The sequence below is a fragment of the Sinocyclocheilus grahami genome, unplaced genomic scaffold (genome assembly GCF_001515645.1).
Source record: "Sinocyclocheilus grahami isolate Dianchi unplaced genomic scaffold, SAMN03320097.WGS_v1.1 scaffold456.1, whole genome shotgun sequence".
NCBI classification, from domain to species: Eukaryota; Metazoa; Chordata; class Actinopteri; order Cypriniformes; family Cyprinidae; genus Sinocyclocheilus; species Sinocyclocheilus grahami.
The window spans coordinates 1221681-1237379 of record NW_015505635.1 but is presented as its reverse complement, the minus strand read 5'-3'; the positions used below and the strand labels follow the sequence as shown (position 1 = coordinate 1237379).

Here is a 15699-nt window from a genome sequence, read left to right as displayed (position 1 = left end):
TACTCCAAATGGCTCTAGGAGTAAATATATGATAATATAGTGCGCGGTCCTGAACACATCCATGCTGGTCAGTAATCCCTCAGCACTAAAACCACAACTAAATCCAAAGACTAGACAAGAATGTCTGGCAAGGCCTCTAAACGAAGCGCACGTGTGGACGGTTAAGTAGGTGAGCGATCGAGTGCAAAGAAAAACACAAGTGAGGAAAGCCTCGTGTTTCTGTCACCTGAGCCCGTCTCGTTTGTCCATCTTAAAATCAGCTCTTTCAGCGGCCTCCAGTAAATAAAAACTCACGGAGGAATTTCCTGTTATTCCAAATGGGGGTAATTAACATACCGAAGCTCAAATTCATGCAGCTGTTAAATTATTTTCACACTTAGATCCCAGTCTTTCAGCAATTTGCTGAAACCGTTCACAGAGCATTTGCAAAAGACAAACGTCTGATAGAAGCTCATCCATCATTAGTGCAGCACAGCTCAACAAGTACAACACATACTAGATATTGCATGAATAGAGACGGTTAAGCTCAGTGTACAGAAGCTGCTAACATGAGCAGATATGAAGTGTTGCAGGTGCACACGGATCTGATCTGAATGCAGCTCAAACCGTCTGATTGTTTTGGCAACTGACGGCAGAAACTCACTATTAACTTGCCGATTTTAAAAGCAGATATTGAAAACTGCAGCTTCTTTATTTCATATTTGTCTTTCAATTTAAAGTTGCACGAATGCAGACCAGATCATGTAGATCTTGCAACACCAAGTCCATGGCTTCAATTTCCAGTGAATGCATAAACTGATAAAACGGTAAACAGTGAATGCAATAAGTTTCTTTGGACAAAATCGTCTGCCAAATGCATAAATATCGAATGTTTATTTAAATGTCTAAAATTGAAAATCAAAATATTTACCATAATGGCCTCAAAGGTTTATTTTCTTTCAAATTTAAAGGAATTAAACATTGAAAAAAATATATAAATAAAATAATAAATTATAGTCAACATTTGAAGTGGATCAAAACCTTTCACCAAAGTAGTCCTAAAACCTTAAACCAAAATGCGTTTTTGTCTTAGGACAGATTTGATCCACTTCAAATGTTGACTACTGTATATATATATATATATATATATATATAAACACTATATAAATACCACTAAAATATTATTGGTGGATGAATTTCCTAAATGAGGTCCAGGTCATATTTCAATCAATCAATCAATAGAATAGAATTATATATGATAGCCCTTTCTTTAAAATATTTGAACTTTTAAATATAATTAATTAAAAAAATAAATACACAATTTCCTTTGATATTTGGGATGAAACGGCTGCAATATGTTCTTCGTTTAAAAGAAAAATAATCAATTTATAGTGGATTCAGATAAATATGTTTGACATTTATTAAAACGTTGAAAAGCAGCACATTGTAAAATCATTTTTACCACCAAAAAAACCAAAACACATAAAAACACGGAATGTCAGTAGAATCTTCAAAATGATAAAAGAGAAAACCAAACCCATATACTGTACACACCAGAGTTTCCTTCTCTAGCATATAAACAACCCATAACCTGCTGATTTTAGTGTTAAGTATCACAGATGCAATAAATATATCGATACATAATAAGAACAAGTTCAATATACAGTATAAGGCTTCACTTCAAGGCAAGGCTAGAAAAGGGTTAAAACCAGATGAAAGTGGGCAGAGCTCCTTCAGGAGTGCTGGTTTGTGTGATCTAGTGTCATCTAGAGGAAGTTTTAAAGGGTTAAACACCAACAATACAGACAGAGTCATTATTACATCATCTCACTCTCATACGAACAGTGCAAAACCCAAATGAAAACGGGTTCCTTCAAAAACTAAATATGCTTCATTTGATCTTCATGCATCGTCGGGAATGCATTGATTATGCAGGTTTATATGTAAATACAGACATCATATATGATCATAAAGTGGGCCGATGGTGGACAATGTCATGCATTTAGTAATTCATCCCTCTTATTAAACCAAACGTCTGGTTGAGATTTGAAGCTGATCATAGTCAAACTAAGGTCCTAAAGACACTGAGACATAAAGCACTTTTGGCTTTGCAAAACCGACATTGGCCATGGGTTGATATTTATTATGAGACTTCTGTGCATTAATAAATGACTTAAGGCTGAAAAGATCTCACTTACATGATCTCCAGCTGCTCCTACAGTATTTGGTGAAGCTGTATATAATATTTTTTAAAGCATAATAGAGTGGTTGAGCATTTTGTGCATTTCATGAGCAAATGTGTGAAGTGAATCTGTAACTTTGACCTTTGGTTTTGTTGTACTTAATTGTTTCAGTGATCGCTACAGCAAACCTGAGAGATCTTCAGGAAGAGCGTGTGATTGGGGCAAAAGCTTGATCTGAAGGTTTTAGGTGAGTCTCACTGAAGGATTGAAGCTTCACGTTCTGGGCATTTCGGCTTGACTGAGAGCCAGAGCCAGTTCCAGTTCCTGCTGCTCCTGTAGGCGGAGCCTCCGGATTCGCTCCGCCTCCTCTCTCTGACTCTCACGCTTCGCCCACTCCAGCTGCTGCGTCTCACTTCCAAGCTGAACCAGAAAACAAATGTCATTATAGAAACTACTATTCAACACACACAGCAGAATGCATCACTGTAGGGCTGCCCGATATACACCAAAAAAGATATATATATTGGTATCTTTCGATCTTTCGGCCTTGATGATCTCGATATGTATGCATTTGCTCTGAAATGTTTTAGAAGTCTATTTTTTAAAAACAAACAATAACTTGTAGATTTAATATGTTTAATCAAAGAAGTAATATATATATATAGAAGTAAAAACATAGGTAAAATAATCAAGACATGTTTTCACAAACTTATTTGTGCTGCACAATTTGGGGGTAAAAAAAAAAATTCTGATAAAAATTGTGATAGATATTTTTAAATCCTGCACAATTTGGCCAACAGTTTGTGATTATTATTATATATATAAATATGTCTGTATAATATATATTGACCATACTGTATGTGTTGATAATGTCAATAATAATAATAATTATTACTATTATATTAGAGGAAATTATTGCTAAATAAAAATATAAAAATCCCCCAAAAAATCTAATATAAAAACATATAAAAATAAAATGACTAGAAAATACTATTGTAATATCACTGCAAGATAAAAATTGCATATTTAACAAAAAATTATATAACTAAAAAATAACAAAAGTCTTAATTTCTTCGTTTTCAAAATGTTAAACCATCAAACTTTTAATTTTATGGAAATAATGGATTTTATTTCAATTAATCCTGTAGCCCTACTTAACAGCCAAAAAAGCACATTAAAACCACCACAATATTCATGATGCTGCTTAAATTTATATTACCAATAAAAGCATTATGAATATATACTGACTATTTAATATACATCGCCCAGCCTTGTTCAATGCTAAAAATCACTCATTATTCCACGTGAGCACAAGTGATCTGTGCAAATTTATATACAGTAACATATCTAATCTGACGTGACTTTAATTCTTTTTTAATTGGTCAAAAACACACTGAGGATCATTTACATCATCAGTGATTGAAAGCAAAGAAAACAACCAAAGTTGTGAAGCCTTTGGTTTGCATCAAATGTAAGTCACCAGTGACCCAACACGCAGTGAATGAAGGTAAATCATCACGAGATCCATTACAAAATCACACAGAATAAACTTATTAGAGGAGGACCTAGAAGTAGTTGGTCACTTAAATCACAAATAATGTATCTGAATGTGTTTGCATTAGATAATAGAATATCATTTAAAGTAAAGGAGGATGCAAAAACATACTTTCTAATTAAAAGTTACCAAATCATGACAAAAAACTATACAAAACCATTTTTTCAATCTTTATATCACATCTGCTTGAAGAGTGTGCTATTTTACATTCATATAAATGCAAACACTTGATCTTTCAGACATTTTTAAGTGCAATTTCAGTGTCCAAATACTTCATACAATGAAACAGTTTCTTTATTGTAGCAATCTTCAATGCTTCAAAGCCTAAGTGAACAATATGTTGGCTCTTTTCTCACTGCGGTTGGTCGGCTGGTCTTACATTTGCTGCTGCTGTTTGAAAGGGCTTCAATATACGGTCTGATTTCTCAAAGTGATTTGTGAAAGGATTTGTGTGCACGCAGGGTGGAGTAGGTGTTTTATGGCCGACACAAACACATGCAGCAGCTCAGATGTGGTCGGCAGACCCGCGTTTCACCTTACCTTCATGTGTTCGGTGCCTGGGAGAAAGACAAATTACAGCACAGCTCTGAAGACACAAGAAGCACGGCATACACAACACAAAGCCTCATGCAACATGCAAACTGCATCTGCACAGCACACAAACGCCATGCAACACAGGTTGACCTGGATTTGACCTGAATGATAGATGTTGAACTACTGAAGTTCAATTCTAACGGTTTACTCCTGATATGATCTAATAAGGTTGTGCAAAACAATTTAGCATTGATACATGCACAATTAATGCAACTCAGTATCTTCTCTAGCAAATATGCCTAACTCCACTGAGAGTGATTTCATATATTGATTCAAAAAGCATATTATTTTAAATATATAAATTGCAAAAACAGCGTAAAGTAACTGTGACACTGTGGTGAAACCAGCTGCCACTTTGTGTCAGAAAACAGGAAGTGCTTTGGTAAAAGCTTCTCCCTTTTCTAGACCAAAGTGTCATTCTGAGGTCATATTGTCAGGATGAGTTTGTAAGGTCACTTTAGTGTACTTCAGGAATGTGAAAGGCCATTTAAAACGATCCTAAAGTATTATTCTTACAATGAGAGTCATGATTATTCAAGTCGTTTTCATACTGTATGCCGTTTTCTGAATTATGAAATCATTGAGAGAGTCAAAGAAAGTAATATTGCACAGGAAAGATGGTGTTAAACTTCTTGCAGAAACTAGTGAAGAGACTTTTTTTCTTTTCTTTTTTACTCGTTAAAAAACATTTAGACATCCTTAAAACAAAATACATAACAGACCTGCTTTCAGAGAATGTATCTGGAATTAAATTTATTTTTGTGCCTTATTAGAAAATTGTTATATCCTGTTCAAAGCATAAATGGTTAGTGAGATTTATGTCTAAAACAATAAACAGCTATCGGGATAAGACAAATAAACTGACTTTTATCTTCAACCCTGTTATGGATGAAACAGAAGTTGTGTTCATGAGTCCAGTTCGATGGAAATCAAAGGTTTGGCTCAAAACAAACAGGCTGCCTGGTTCAATCTTCAACAAAGGGTTGGTTCCGCAACAGAACTTCCTCTTGTTGCTTCTGTTCAGCTGCATCATCAGTTTTTAAACCCTTCAACTACAGATCAATGCTTTGTTTCCATGTCGCTCCAAGAAGCACCATAAAAGTGTGCTCTGAAGGCATTTGATAGCAAACACATTATAGTGCCCAAGCTGTATGGACTACTGACTTGTACACGTTTAGAACAACAAGAGGGTGAATAAATGATGAATAAATGATTAAATATCTCTTTAAAGGAGTAGTTCACCCAAAATTTAACATTTGCTTAAAATGTACTCACCCTCAGTCCATCCAAGATGTAGTTGAGTTTGTTTCTTCATCAGATTTGGAGAAATGTAGCATTGCATCACTTGCTCAGCATTGAATGCTCTGCAGTGAATGGGTGCCGTCAGAATGAGAGTCCAAACAGCTGATAAAAACATCACAATAATCCACACCACTCCAATCCATCAGTTAACATTTTGAGAAGACAAAAGCTGCGTGTTTGTAAGAAACAAATCCATCATTAAGACGTTTTTAACTTCAAACCATTGCTTCTGACCAAAAAACAGTCTAAAATCCATAATGACGCTCTCCAGTGAAAAAGTCCATCTCCTGTTGTCTCTCAAATCAAAATCCAGCCACAAATTTGTTTAGAGCTGTTTTGGACTGTTTTAGCTTGTAAACAGAGTTTTTTATCTGTGCAGATTTCTCTCCCGATTCAGACCAGACCACTTTTTCACAATGTTATCAATAGAGGACTCATATTTTACCTGGAAGCAACGGTTTGAAGTTAAAACGTCTTAATGATGGATTTGTTTCTTACAAACACTCAGCTTTTGGCTTCACAAGACGTTAACTGATGGACTGGAGTGGTGTGGATTATTGTGATGTTTTTATCAGCTGTTTGGACTCTCATTCTGACGGCACCCATTCACTGCAGAGCATCCATTGGTGAGCAAGTGATGCAATGCTACATTTCTACAAATCTGATGAAGAAACAAGCTCATCCTAATCTTGGATGGCCTGAGGGTGAGCACATTTTTAGCACATTTTCTTTTTCGGTGTAAAGCGGGGCATTATTCTTGCATTAGCATGCGCAGGACAATGCAAACGGGCAAAACAGCAGCGCAGGAAGCAGCGATGGCAAATGTCAGGACGAAGCGGATGCAACTACAAACTACAATAGCAGAAACTAGCTCTAGATGGAGACGATCAGACGGCATGACACTGGACTTACAGCCCTAAAGTCTGTTAACGCTGAGGGCGGGTTAACCGCAGACCGTAACGTTGAGGACGAGGAGACGGGTCCTCTGTCCATATGCGTCTTTCGAACGGCTGGAGCACCAAACCCTTGACTATGAACCCCTGAGCTGCTATTCTTCCCTGAAAGTGTCAAAGAAAACAAAGATGAGACCCAAACACCAACAGAACAGTTCAGGTACAGGAACAGATCATTAAAATCATGAAAAGTGCTGTAGAATTCAGTCAAAAGCAGCTGAACTTTATTATTCTGACAGTGCATCTCACATGATTTGAACAACGGTTTATCAAAATTTAATCAAATAAAAGCACTAATAAAAATGATGATTGGCTATTTATTATTGCTGTTTAATATTATGGCTATTAATCAGCAGGACAGATCAAATGATTTTGATCAACTAATGAAGACAAAACATCTGTATTAAATGCAGTTGCTTTAACAAAGTTCAGTTGCTTTTGTTCAAATTATGTGATAACCTGGATGAACAAGACCTTCACAAATTGAATAAAAGGCTTCTAGATGCAGGACACCCTTGATATGTGGAAAAAAGAAGTGGCAGCAATCAAGAAAACTGAAGAAACCCAAATGTAAAAGTGCACATGAATTCAGCCGCTCCATCAGGCTCAAACTATATTCCTTATTCTAGCATGCACAAACCCAAATATTGAGTAAAACAGTACATTATTGATTATATGAACTTGTTATGCATTATATTTGCTATTGCATGAAATAAGTATATTTAAAATAAATAATAATGAATAATATAAAAATGTAAACAATAAAAACACTACTAATAACAATAAAAAAATATTTATAATATATAATAATAATATTTATAATCAATATTTCTCTTTCAGTGAGCTCACTGCAATGCATTTTGGGATTGTTTTCTCCTCAAAGTTTCAATGTGACGCTGCCTTACAATTTGGACAAAATGAGGCATCTTAGAAGTTACTATAATGTTCCTGCCTATCTTTTGGAGCAGACGTTTAATTAACTTAACGAGTGCTTTAGATGGTCTGCAGCGGCTGACATTTATTAGATTAGATTGAGGATGTAAAAAAAGGCCTATATTCACCAGCGGTGCACCAACACCACTGCAAAAGTTTCATTTCTTCAAACTATAAGCAGAATTTACAAACCTTTAAAAACTGTCCACACCAACCACAACCCACTATAACAACCAACGAGATTTAAATGAGCTCGATATGAGATATGGATATGGTGAATCTCACAAAACCTGTCAAGAACAAGCAGCAACAATAGGTATGCAATTAAATGCATTACTGTAATGAAATATGTTTTAATATTAAAACTGAATCGTAATTGTACAATAAACTTAAATGTAATTGTGAATTGTGTTGCATAATTTTGAATTGTAAAATACCTGTTGTAGATTTTTTAAATAAAAACATTGTATTACTGTGATGATCTAATGAGAGTGACAATTAAGAAATATGCATTTCAACTCATTACTGTAATTAAACATTTTTTTATTTATTTTTTATTATATTATTTTACAATATTATATTATTTGCAAAATTATAATTGTGAAAAATGTAAATGTAAAAATTTAATTGTAAATTGTATTATATAAATTTTAAATGCAAAATACCTGTTGTAATGTTTTTTAAATTATTTTTTATAAAAACAATTACTGTCTGACAGACAGACAGACAGATAGAAAGATAGAAAGATAGATAGATAGATAGATAGATAGATAGATAGATAGATAGATAGGCAGATGATAGATAGACAGACAGGTAGATAGACAGGTAGACAGACAGATGATAGATAGACAGATGATAGATAGACAGATAGACAGACAGGTAGATAGACAGACAGACAGACAGGTAGATAGACAGGTAGACAGACAGATAGATAGATAGACAGATGATAGATAGATAGATAGATAGATAGATAGATAGATAGATAGATAGATAGATAGATAGATAGATAGATAGATAGATAGATAGATAGATCTAAAAAATAAAAAAAAATAAAAAAATGTATCTCTCTTTATTTATTCCTTCTCTTTCTAGCTTGTACTTATTTGAACAATGTCTAAGAACTTGGTATTACAACCACTTCTTGTGTCTGTTTGCCTCTTTAAGAAGAATCGCTTTATGTATCCCCCAATTGTAAGTCGCTTTGGATAAAAGCGTCTGCTAAATGACTAAATGTAAATGTAAATGTAGATAGATAGATAGAACGACGGATAGATAGACAGACAGACAGACAGATAGATAGATAGACAGATGATAGATAGATAGACAGGTAGATAGACAGATAGACAGATAGATAGACAGACAGGTAGATAGACAGATAGATAGACAGATGATAGACAGACAGGTAGATAGACAGATAGACAGACAGGTAGATAGACAGACAGACAGACAGATAGATAGATAGACAGATGATAGATAGATAGACAGGTAGATAGACAGATAGACAGACAGACAGACAGACAGACAGATGATAGATAGATAGAAGATAGATAGATAGATAGATAGATAGATAGATAGATAGATAGATAGATAGATATGGGCTGTGATTACGTGGCAATTAAACTCATTAATGCAATTAAAACATTTTATTTTGTACTACATTTAAAATAGTTTTTGTATGTTTTAAACACTTTACATATTATTGTATTACAGTACAGTAAATGCTGAATTACAGCAATGATGACCACTTTTGTGAATAATTGCCAAAACAACAACAAACAAAACACTAAAAACAAAAAACTTAAAAGTAAACTTTCAATAGTAAAAAAATATATATATTTATTTTTTAGGGGTAAAATGTGTTAAGCAGCTTAAATGTCACAATGCAAAAATCTTCCTAAAATTAGGAAGAATTCAAATTAGACTTTGGGATAAAATATGACCAATTTATTTTTTCATGAGATTCACCTGAAAAAGAAATGCATTAAAGCATTAAAGCGGCTTACTAAGGAATGACAGTGACATTTATATGTGAAATCTGCACCATTAATATTCTGTATGAAGTGCTCAGCAGGATCATTCAGAGTGCAAACACATAAGAGAACACACAAAGGGTCACAGAGATCAGAAACTTACAGCATTTACACCCGAGGAGTGTGAGAACCTGGCATAAACATACTTAGCCAGCCGTGGGAACACTGGTGCTCAGTTGTAAGGGTGTGAACCGCGAACTTTAGAGGAACTCACTTCTCTATATCTCTCTCACCACTACACAGGCCTCATGTGCCATGGAGAGGAAGAGCTTTTTTCTTTCTTAACTCAGAGATAGTAGTGAAACTACCAGCGCCCCACCCATGCCCTTTCTGTGCCTGTTATAGCAATAAACACACCACAATCAACACTAAACAATCCCCTGCAGCAAACACAAGAGAGAATTAGTAGTGTAAACACCTCGCTGTGAAGAGTCCCAACGTAAAAGCCCTGAATGCAGAGCGTAAACACGCATGCTGCTGTTACAGGTGACTTCAGTGCGTTCATGAGAAAGTCTGGAGCTCAATGTGCAAAACAAACTCATGAGTATCTCCGAATTCAGATATTTACCTAAAAATGCATTTGAGCCTGAAACATACGAATGTGCACACAGACACTTCTAATAATTAACAATGAATTATACAACCACTATAAGCACGTCGACTCATGTAAAGTACATACAATATAGCAAATCTATTTATAGTTATACATCTATATTAGAATTGATAATTAATCTGTCTTAATTGTTTATATTGTTTATATCACCCAGCTGTTTATAAATTAATAAATGTATTTGGCCCAGTATGAACACAGACTAATTCTAATAATTACCAAATTAATAATTAATAATGAATTAAACAATTATTAAGTATATTCTCTCACATTACGTGATATATACTATATAGCAAATCTATTTACAATTAATAATTATATTAATTTTAATTATTTACAAATCATCCATTTTAATTATATATACATACTATTAGTATACTTATATTATTATTATTATTATTTAATAAACAATTAATTATTTTTATACTGATTTTTTAAATTTACAAATTTTTTATTACTGTGATGATCTAATGATCGTGACAATTAATATCGTAAACATTTTTGTAATTACTCATTATAATTAAATTATTTAAATTTTATAGTATATACATTTTAATAGTAAAATAAATTTAAATGTAAAAATTGTATTGCATTATATACATTTTTCATGCTCTTCGTGCTCTTTATGTCAAACATTTTTATATATGTATATAATATATATATATATATATATATATATATATCTCTCGAAAAGCTCTATAAATGAAGTACAACAATATATATTTAACAAAATTTTAAATGAAAACAGAAAATAGATTGAGATTAACAACTGCTTTAGAAGTATTTTTTTATTGTTAGTTCATGCTGTAGTTAACTAATGTTAGCAAATGCAACCTTATAGTAAAGCGTTTAACCCAAAAACCTCTATATTTTCCCCATCTGAACAATCGCAGAACTTGTAGGACGAATCCCTTTAATTCCTCGTGTTTAGATAAAAGCATCAGGTAAATGTATAAATGGTCAGAGTCATGCTAGAGGCCGGGTAACCTCTACAGTGCTGATAACGCCGCAGGAAACCGTGATTCACAGCCTCGACCAAAACAGAGGCTGACAACACACTCTGATGATGTGATTCCGGATTCGCTCGTTCTATATGTGCATGCAGGTCATCAAGGCTGAGTTTACAGGACCTCTCACACACACACACACACACACACACACACACACACACAGAGTCATGTTGTGTACACATTTGCACGTGTGAAATCACAAACAGACTTTCTCACGAATGCAAATCTTGCAAATACACAAACAAAGCAATCTCTTCTAGGAAAAACACCCTTATTTACTCTATTATTACCCCTAAATTACATTTTGTCATTATTTACTCCATTCACAACCTGAATTTGTATGACTACAGTACTTGTCAAAAGTATGGAAACATTACGATTTGTAAATGTTTCTAATGAAGTCTCTTCTGCTCACCAAGGCTGCATTTATGTGCTCACAAATACAGTAAAAACAATAAAATTGTGAAATATTATTACAACTGATCCTTCAGAAATCATTCTAATATGTTGATCTGCTGCTCAAGGAACATTTCTGATTATTATCAATGTTGAAAAGAGTTGTGCTGCTGAATATTTATGCAGAAATCATGATATACCACCATTTAAATGTATGTGTATGTGTGTGTGTGTGTGTTGTGTTTTAAATAATGCTTTTATTCAGCAAATATGCATTAAATTGATCAAAAGTGACAGCAAAGACATTTACAATATCGCAAAAGATTTCTATTTCAAACGAATGCTGTTCTTTTGAACATTCTGTTCATCATAGAATCCTGAAAAAAATGTTTCCACGAAATATTAAGCAGCAAAAACTTTTTTAAACATTGATAATAATAAGAACCATTATTAATAACTGAGCGCCAATATTAATTGAGCAGCAACGCAGCATATTAGAGTGATTTCTGAAGATCATGTGACACTGAAGACTGGAGTAATGATGCTGAAAATTCAGCTTTGCAACACAGCAATAAAATACATTTTAACATATATTTAAATAGGAAATAGTTATTTCAAATTGTAATAATATTTCACAATATTACTGTCTTTTTGATCAAACAAATGCAGCCTTGCTGAGCAGAAGAGACTTCATTTTCTCAACATTTTCCAAACATTTGACAAGTACTGTATATACGTTCACTGCATGGAAAACACAGCGTGAACACAGGAAGGCAAGTCACACATGTTCGAAACAACATGAGAATCTGCATTTCTGGGTGAACTATGGACAAATAAACCTGCAGTCGTCTGTTCTTCCTCTCTGTGTGACGCTGCAGCAGCTGAATATCTCATGCCAAGCCCACTCTTATCTTCCCTGTCACAGCTGTCCTACGATGAGCTCACAGCGCACTGATGCGCTTCGATATCGTTAAAATGGGGAAGTGTTTGTCTTTCCATTATCAGACTCACTCTGCATGATCTGTCATTTTATTGAGTTTGTTTGTGTGTGGTGAAATGTCTGATGTGGGTTGTGAAATGCGTTACAAGTCTGAAGGTGTTTATAATTAAAACTGCAATGATTACTTATAAGAAAACTACTGTTTCAAGATAAATCAGGCTTTAACACAGAAAATAATTCATCAGGACTTGCGCTTGCAATAATGCACTTACAATAGAAGTCTATGGTGCACTGCACTAAACAAACAGACTGGAAAGCATTGCCAAGGTATGCGACAAGGAGAGGACTTATGTGACATAACTATCCGAAATATTTACCAGTTTATTATTATTATATTATATATTTTCTAACTAATATTTATAATTCTGTAATATAATTTTTTATAATATTATATTATTATATTTTATAACTAAAACTATTAAATGACAATTTCAGTAAATAAACAAACAAAATGCAAATATTAGATGAAAAGCTTACTTAAAAAACTCAAGAACAAAAAGTTCTTAAGTGCTAAAATGATTAGAAAAATTATTAATACTGGAAAAAATTATATATTTAAAAACTAATAAAAATGACAAAAGCCCAAAACAAAATTACTAAAACTTAAACTAAAACTGGGGAAAAAGAAAAAAAAAAAGTATATATATATATTAATATAAAAAAAAATTCAGTTTTGATATATATATAAAAATGTAAAAAAAAATTAAACAAATTGGAAATGTTGTGCATTGGCAGTAAACTGAAATAAGTAATTAAAAAAGTTCTTAAGTACTAAAATTCTGAAACTCTGAATTTTGACAAAAGCACAAAAGTGCTATAACTTAAACTAAAATTGTATAAATAAAGGCTAATTTAAAAATATTAATAATTACTATTTTAGTATAGAAATAACTCTAAAATAACTGACATTTACATGGACCAAAATCAATCCATTTGAATTACATTGGTAAAGTATAACCAGACGCTCATCCAATCAACACTAAAAGGATGATTTATACAATTATACGGCTCAAATCACAATTTTGTAAGAAACAAATAGAAGCGCTTTACAAACATTTTTGTCGAGTCTGGGCCTGGTTATAGCTGGATAAAGATAACTAGTCTTACAACTCCCTGACATTTCCGCTCAAATGAAACATGTCTAGAAATAACAATAATTCAATCTAAAGATTTCGCTCCAGACATTACAGTTCTTAAATGTGGTTATAGATGTCAGCATGTTACACAAAAAGCACTTAATATTATAATAATATTTCTATATCAGATAAACATTACATTTCACTCTTCTTCACCGCATAATAAAACCAGCGAGATAAACCTCATTATGCATTTTTATATAATTAAAAGTCACACACACACACTCTCATGCTTATCAGATGAACGAGATATTAAATCACAAGCACACTTTGATGTTGGCAGGCTTTTCTCACCGTAAAGAGGCGGCGCTGGTCTCTGCGGTCCGGGTTTTTTGGGAGGAGGCAGCGGATACGTCGGCTTTCGGCTCTGAGAACAAACACAAACCACAACACTGCATCTACACGAATCAATAATCACACACAAACAAATAACTGCTTACTGCATATTGCAACGTATGTACAGCCTTTTACATTTTCAGGGTTATCAAAAGGTGGGAAAACTTAGATCAGACCTTTTGCAGGTTTTATGAAGGTAAATGTAAGATTTTTTTAAGACCTTTTTAAGACTTTTTGAGTAAAGAAAACTTAAGGAACATAATTTGTTTTATAAGCAACACTTCACAGTTTGACAATACAACTTCCAATTTTACGGTACCTTCTGAACACACTGTAAAAAGGTGTCGTTCTTCATCATTTTTGTCTATTTTTGTCTTGTTCTTTGGTGCAAATGTCTTAAGATTCTTAAATCAAGATAAATGTACTTGACATAGAATAAGAAGTCGTGTTTTATGTGAAACTGATCAAAACGAAGTGAATTTATAATTATAAAAGAACAAATATCTGCCAATGGGCTCAGAAAACTCACTTAATTCTGTTCAATTTCTGAAAAAACAAGACTTCAAATCTTCATTTTGCATCTTAAGTATAAATGCATGTTGATATAAGGATGGTTAGATATTTGTGCTGGAAAACAAGACCAAAATACTAAGGAAGATATTCATTTTTAGCAAATCATGCAACATTTATTGCCGTGACTATACATTTAAGACTTTCTGCTCCGATTTAATTAGTGGAGGGGCGAATTATTATTATAAGTTGTATAGCGGTGAATGGAAACTACAACAAATATAATGAACATTATGAACACTTCAAACTGAATTATGCTAGATTACTATATGAACATTGCATTAACTGCATGTTTTTGCATGTCAGTTGCATCTATATCAGTTCATTTTACATATTTAAAGTACTTTTGTGTAAAACATTTTAATCTATTTTATTCTTTGTTTTTATACCTCTGTTGCGATCATTTTATGATTTTTTAAAATCCTTTTTATGCAAAGCACTTTGAATGATCATTTTGCATGAAATGTGCTGTATAAATAATCTTGCTTTCTTGCTAAAATTGTCTTAAAAATAATTTCATATTTCATGCATCACAACTGAAATGGAAGGTGAAGTCGGGGTTATTGCATTGTGGGATACGGTAATCCATGCAATGTGCTCTGGTTGTATAACTTACATTTTGACAAATGTAGCAGACCATTCAGATATATTCCATGAATATAAACAGTTCACACGCTGCTTACAGTGTGCATAATGCATACAACAAAATAGGACAAGCAGTTTGCCATTCGTTCAACAAATTTGGAGTAATCTCAACATCAATTTCCCAAATGCATGTTGATTAGTGTAAACGGGTTGAGCTTGCATTGATCTGGATGAACTACAGTAGATTTCTCTTTTGAACATACCTTTGACATTTGAGAGAAATCAGCGAAACCACCTTTCCCACAACAATATTTTAGTAGCATTTTAAATCAGTTTTTATTTTTATATTTTCCATTTTAATTTTAGCTAAAGTTTTAGTAATTTTGTGTTTTTGTAATTAGTGTTATATTTATTTCAGTTAACATTTATTTTAAGTAACAAAATTGATTTAATTTTAGTTAAATTTTTTTTTTTAGCTAACTATAATACCTCTGGGTGCAACTTCTATGAATTAAATTAATCTAAAC

General features: G+C 33.1%; 1 protein-coding gene across 1 annotated transcript; it reads right to left on the bottom strand.

Moving 5' to 3' along the window:
- Positions 1 to 1411: 1411 nt before the first annotated feature.
- LOC107552716 (epidermal growth factor receptor substrate 15-like 1) lies at positions 1412 to 15477 on the bottom strand. The gene is made up of 4 exons (XM_016234680.1): positions 15436 to 15477; positions 13976 to 14048; positions 6526 to 6671; positions 1412 to 2582 (listed from the first exon to the last, which is right to left on the bottom strand). Exons 1-4 carry the CDS (start codon positions 15442 to 15444, stop codon positions 2436 to 2438), a joined length of 375 nt encoding a protein of 124 aa, XP_016090166.1. The 5' UTR covers positions 15445 to 15477; the 3' UTR covers positions 1412 to 2435.
- Between the last annotated feature and the right edge of the window lie 222 nt (positions 15478 to 15699).